The 6,631-nt window shown below is 36.3% G+C and overlaps 1 protein-coding gene across 1 annotated transcript; it reads right to left on the reverse strand.

Annotated features, from left to right (window-relative positions):
* Window positions 1–926: 926 nt before the first annotated feature.
* On the reverse strand, window positions 927–1,815 carry LOC113856882. Its single transcript, XM_027488669.1, has 3 exons — window positions 1,564–1,815; window positions 1,209–1,472; window positions 927–1,139 (listed from the first exon to the last, which is right to left on the reverse strand). The coding sequence occupies exons 1-3, from the start codon at window positions 1,813–1,815 to the stop codon at window positions 927–929; spliced, it is 729 nt and encodes a 242-aa protein (XP_027344470.1).
* Between the last annotated feature and the right edge of the window lie 4,816 nt (window positions 1,816–6,631).

Genomic DNA, 6,631 nt, shown 5'->3' on the forward strand with positions numbered 1-6,631 from the left:
TAATAAGCATATGGCAAACGAATTTGAAAGTGCAAGATTATTACATTTACTGGGATTACAGTTTGTCCATGGTGCAAAACATCCCCAATGAATAGACACACATAATATCCACATTCGTTATTATTTGTTTGCTTGGGACACTATGGAAGATAAAAGTCAAATAAAATAGCATTAACTAAGAATGATATACAGTTCAATTACAATTTAGCTGAAAATTAAAAACATGAGATATGATATAGTATTACCTGTACAGTGACCCATTTTGTTTGACTCATCTTTGTACTAGAGGGCTGCACTCCCCTCTCTGCTCGATACGTGACAAGAGCATTAAGAGTCGTACGTGAACCAAAGAAATTAGATACATTTGAACCACTTAACATTAATCTTAGTGTATTGACATAAATGAATGCTTACTTATTAAATAGGTTTTGCATGTGTGTTCTGATCTTCAGCTGCTTGCGTAGAGGGTCCATGTAATAGATAGTCTCGTCAGCAGTATTGATGGAAACCAAGACCCAATGTTGCCTACCACGAGCATAAATATCATTTTAAGATTACTAAGTTATATGGTAAATTATAAAACATAAAGCAGAGTCTCAATGAGATCAATTGACTTACCCAACATTATAAGGTGCAAAAATCAATTGATCTTCACCCATATGACGCTTCAACATTTCAACTATATGTTGATGTGGGTTCGGATTGAGCGCTTCATCCATTTCATACGAAGATATAAATGAGAATCTATTTGTCATTGTCCCACGCAAATAAGCTTCACACAAATATCTTGTTTTGCACAAGTAGAATTGAACATTAGTGGTATGAATGAGGCGTTAAAAGTTATAAATTGACTATATAATTTGAAATTTAATGTACCGTATGTAAAGGTTAATGCTAGAGGCACTCAACCAATATCGACGTATGACCTATATGATGTTTTCCTTCCCCACAATGTCACAAAACTCTTTACCCCAGTGCTCACTTGTCAGTTGAAATGTAGCTGTATCAATGGCTTGATCACTTCTCACAAACAGCTTCATCATATCCAAGCATGCAGCACCTTGATTGGATAGACCAGCAATGGACTCTTTTGAGTAGCCTGTCTCTTTCCCTAACCCTTTACCTGATGAAGGGGCAACCTGAAAAGAACAAACCCTTTTAATTGTAACATCTAGCAACAGGAACTATAAAGAAACAAGTTTACATACCTTGGGTCTTAAAGTGATTAAGGACAATGGCCAAGCAACATAAGTACCAATGGCATCTCTCAGGGAATACAGGTTTGCTTCTTCATTTGGGATAGGCAGTGCAGAGTCCTCCTCATGTCGTTGCACTACCTCTATAAAAACCTTACCATGCTCTGGAGGAAGAGCCATATTATGTAAGGAGTCCCTAGCCACTGTATGATATACTCTACCTCTTGCAACTAGGCGAAAAGGTTTGTTCAAGTATAGCATACAATCATGTTCACCCTACAAATGAAGGTTTGTTATATTATGCAATAAGTAAATCAAAAATATTAAACATTACAAGGTAAATGATGATTTACTGTAGCGTCAATACCTCTGGAATCTTAACAGATGCAATTGGTGTGCAACTGCCTCTATGGCTGGTAGAAGGTGCATCTACAGGTGTTTGGGGACCAATATTTGCCATCAGTTGCATTTGAGGAGCCATATTGAAAGGGGGTGGCATACATGGTGGTGGGGACTGAGTAGGGTTAAATGGCATCTGACCTGACATGAATGGGGGTAGTCCCTGACCCCCTGTCAACTGTGTCACTACATTGGTCAAATGTGCTACCCAATGCTTCATGTTTTGCCTACAGCTCGAACGCGACCTGGATGCTCTCTTGCACCAAGTGCTTGAAAGAATATGTCATTTCGGGCTATTGATTCAGTCTCAACACCTAGAGTGACTTGTGAAAGGGTTTCCTACAATAAAGATAACAATTAACCATTAAGTCATTGTAGGAGAATTCAAAATTAAACTTAACATATTTGAAAATACTAACACATTCGTATTTACTACTTACAAATTCATTGACCATTTTTTTAACTCCTTCATCATCAATGCTACCTTCTTTATTTACCCTAGCAGCTTTCCAAAGGACATGTTGAGGTAGTCAAATTAGACCCAGATGTAGCAATCTACACAAAATTAGACCCATTAAAATCCCTCGTTAATAGGTTTAACATAAGACAACATATTAGCATCACATTGTTACATAAGACACAAATATACATACCAAGTCTTGCTCTAATTGAGCATATCCCTTAGCTGACCTCCTGTATCTGTACGACATTCCTTTCGCCCTTTGTGCATTAGCCTCACTTTCTTTCTGAAATTAGGCATTCAGAAACGTACCAAATTAATACAAATTGTGATGGTGATAGTAATTTGAAGTAATAATGTGTGGCATGGTACCTTGAAAGTCTCTGTGCAGCTTTGGTTGACAAAGTCCATCCAGTGATCAGTGACTGTGATGAATCTCTGATACTTCTCCGGAGGATGGGGGACACAATTTCCATCTTTGTCATAAATATGTTTTCTCAAACGTGTTCAGAATGCACAAAGGTCCCGTCCAGCTAAAGACAGAACAAAATCTTTGTGAACAGGAGCCACCTCAAAAGTTTGCTACATTGGAAACAAAAAACAATATCAGATATGCCCTCTTCGGTAAACCAATATGCAATAACTGAAACAATTCATCTTGTGTACCTCAACTTGCTCCTAAATATGGTCTTTAACATTTGTAAGGACATTTGTCCAATCAGAATAACTGATTGGCACTGTACTCCTAGTAACAAAGCCAATAAAATGTGCAAACTTTGATCTGTTAGGGTCTATCGGTTGACCCTTTCCATTCCAGCCAACCTATATGCAAATATAAACCATAAAGTCAAATTAGTGTTTGATGATATTAGCATAAAAGATTCCTACAATATCATTACAAAATTCATTGATGGTGACAATTTACCTGTAGCTTTTGTCCTAACTTTCTTGATTTGCTAATGGACTTTAGTTTGGTAATCTATCTACCCTTTTTTCTTATTTGCCCCAGCGGAGTGATGAGGGAGACTCCCGTCCATGTTATCTGAAGAAGTCATCTCCGTAACAAAAAAGGTAAAGGTTAGATATAAATTATTACATTTAGGGATAAAGTAAAATAATAAAAACAAAATATAATCAATTCAAATAAAATAATAGATGCACCTTTTTCTTTTTTTAGGAGCCTTACAAGGTTTCATAAGACCTTTTATTGAATGAAATGACGGATTTAACCAAATGCCCTCTTCATGATCATGTCTTGCATAAATATCCTCGTCATCTGTTAATGTATCTGCAATTGACATGTGTTCAACACTCCTCAAAGGATCGTCCTCGACATTAACTTCTTCTTCTGTTAATTCTCCATCGGTGAAAGCATTTACTTTATTAGACATTAGGACAATTGACCATGACTTGTCTACAGGATCTACAATGTAGAACACCTGTCAAGCCTATAATGCAAGGAAAAACGAATCATCTTGGTAACTAACCTTTTTAAAATTCACCGTTATAAAGCCCATATCGTCAATGAGAACACCACTGTTGTTGTCTATCCACTTGCATCCAAAGATTGCTACACGAAAGTTAGTGTAATCCAACTCCCATATATGTTCAATGAATCCAAAGTATGACATATTTGCATATATTGGATTTTTATCCTTTGCACTAGAGATATGCAATGATTCAGCAACCAGAGTGACCCCACTATTCTGCATTGTGCTTTAGTTGTCATGCTGTTTTGTGTAAAATGTGAACCCATTTACTAAGTATGAAGTGTATGAGAAGGCATCAATACAAGGACCTTTTGACAACCATCGAATCAATTATGAAATCGATGTGTTCCTCTGTTTCAACTGTTCACCAATATGTTCTTGTAGCCATCCAATAAATCACACATTATGTTCTTTTGTTATCCAATTCTCACCTCTGGTAGGATTTCTACGCTTCAGTGTCTCTTTGTGCAAGCTTATGTATGATTCAATTTTAGGGGTGTTTTGTAATACATACAAGTGTGCTTGTTCCCATTGCAGTCTAGGGACCTCTATTTGTTGACAACCACTGCTACCTTCCCCTAAAGTCCTTCCATGGTGACGTGATTTTGTAATGCCACATGATTCAACATTTGACAGATATTCAGAACAAAATTCCACTGCTTCTTCCACTAAATATTGTTCAACAATACAACCCTCTGGTCTGCTTCTATTCTTAACATACCCTTTTAAAATCTTCATATATCTTTTAACGGGATATATCCATCGCATATATGCATGGCCACACAATTTTGTCTCTTCAACCAAGTAAATAGTCAAATGAATCATGATATCAAAGAATGACGGTAAAAAATACATTTCCAGCTCACATAAAGTTTCAGCTATTTGGTTTTGCAAACTTGGTAATCTCCCAAGATCAATCACTTTGCTACATATTGCCTTGAAAAAGAAACACAACTTCGTGATTGTCATGCGAACCTTTTTGGGTAGAATAGACCGTATAGCAACAGGAATTAAATTCTCTATTAATATATGGCAATCATGAGACTTCAATCCTTTTAACTTTAGGTCCTTAAGTGATACAAGACTTTTAATGTTTGATGAATATCTCTCTGGAACCTTGACTGAATAAAGAGTCTCACATAAAGCACGTTTCTCATTTCTAGACAGGGTACATGCTATTGGAGGTAAAGAGGTCTGTTTTCCCTTCTTCACCGGAGCCAAATCGGATCGTATTCCCAACTTCACCAAGTCAAGTCTTGCATTGATGCCATCTTTCTTTTTTCCCACGATGTTTAATAACGTACCAATCACACTTTCACAAACATTTTTTTCAACATGTATAACATCAACAAAGTGTCTTACGTATAAAGATTCCCAGTACGGTAACTGAAAGAAAATTGACATCTTCCAACTTGCGGTTGGAATTTGTTTGGCAAAAGGTTTTCCAAATGTTGTTCTTATGTGTTTAACCTCATCAAATATTTCTGATCCACTCTTCAAATAAGGACATCGTTGTACTTCGCAACTTCCATTAAAAGCTTTTTTTCATTTTTCTAAAAGGATGATTTTTTGACAACCACCTACGATGCCCCATGAAAACATTTTTGTGACAATGATCTAGTCTTATATAATCTATTTTTTTCCTGACATTGGACATGCACATTGACCTTTGATGCTGTAACCAAAAAGATTTCTATATGTAGGAAAGTCATTAATTGTTCCGTACAACATTGCCTTCACAGTAAAATTTTCATCTCTAAATCTATCATATACTTCTATGCCATTATCCCACAACAACTTCAAATCTTCAATTAAAGGAGACAAGTACACATCAATGTCATTTCCAGGTTGTTTAGGACCAGAGATTAACAACGAAAGCATCATATATTTTCGCTTCATGCAAAGCCATGGAGGTAAGTTATACATTATTAAAATCACAGGCCACGTACTATGGATGCTACTTTGCATGCCATGTGGATTCATTCCATTGGTTGCTAATGCAAAACGTATATTCCTTGTTTCAGTTGCAAACTCTTCATGGTCATCGTCAAATTTTTTTCACTGTGGAGAATCTGCTGGATGCCTAAGTTTTTCATCTCTAATTCGGCCTTCAGCATGCCAAGTCATCTGCTTTGCATTATCAGGACTGCGAAAAAGACGTCTTAACCTCGGTATTAGTCAAAAATACCACACAACCTTCACAGGTGTTGTGTCTTTCTTTAGGTATTGTGATACATTACACTTTGGACATCTCCTTAGTGATGCATACTCATTTCGGAACAAAATGCAATCATTAGGACAAGCATGTATCTTTTCATGGGTCAATCCAATGGAAGCAAATACTTGTTTAGCCTCATATGTTCTCTTCGGTAGCACATTATCCTCCAGTAGCATCTCATGTAATAAACTTAGCAGCTTTGTGAAGCTCTTATCAGTCCATCCATTCAACGCTTTTAAGTTATAAAGCTTTAAAACAGAACTCAATCTTGTGAACTTTGTACATCGATTATACAATGGTGTTTCTACTTTCAGCCTCTCAAACATCTTTGGACAATCTCTATGATCTTCTTCAACAACATTTGGAATTTGTTCAGCATGATCACTCTCATTTGTTCTAAATGTCTCTGAGTAATTGACACTTGATTCAATGTTAGTTGATGTACTTCCACCTTGTATCTCACCATGCTTTGTCCAACAAGCATATTTTTCATCTATCCCATTGCACATTAGATGTTCTTCCAATTTTTCTGCATTTACTTGTAACATATTCAAACAACACCAACAAGGACAAGGAATAAGGTTGACATCAGTTGCATTCTTAATCGCAAATCTAATAAACTATTTGACTCTGTCTTCGTATTCTTCACTTAAACAATCAGCTACCATCTAACTTCGATCCATATTGCTCCAACTACGGTTACGATCATTATAAATGTGAATGTCTTATTAACTCTCACAAGGTAGGGCCTTATCCCATTTGAGAACAAACTTTTTCCAACCTTAATTAACAAATGCCACTTAAATGTTGTATATTTTACTTGACAAAATTTGGGCAGCATTTCGCATTAGTCTCCTAGTACATAACT

The sequence above is a fragment of the Abrus precatorius genome, unplaced genomic scaffold (assembly GCF_003935025.1).
Source record: "Abrus precatorius isolate BTA unplaced genomic scaffold, Abrus_2018 Scaffold12, whole genome shotgun sequence".
Taxonomy (NCBI): Eukaryota; Viridiplantae; Streptophyta; class Magnoliopsida; order Fabales; family Fabaceae; genus Abrus; species Abrus precatorius.

Coding starts and splice junctions, on each gene's coding strand:
- LOC113856882 (XM_027488669.1), bottom strand. CDS start 1,815: ATGAAGCATTGGGTAGCACATTTGACCAATGTAGTGACACAGTTGACA. Junction 1,473..1,563: donor CATCTGTTAAGATTCCAGAG/GTATTGACGCTA, acceptor CTTCATTTGTAG/GGTGAACATGATTGTATGCT. Junction 1,140..1,208: donor TAATCACTTTAAGACCCAAG/GTATGTAAACTT, acceptor TGTTCTTTTCAG/GTTGCCCCTTCATCAGGTAA.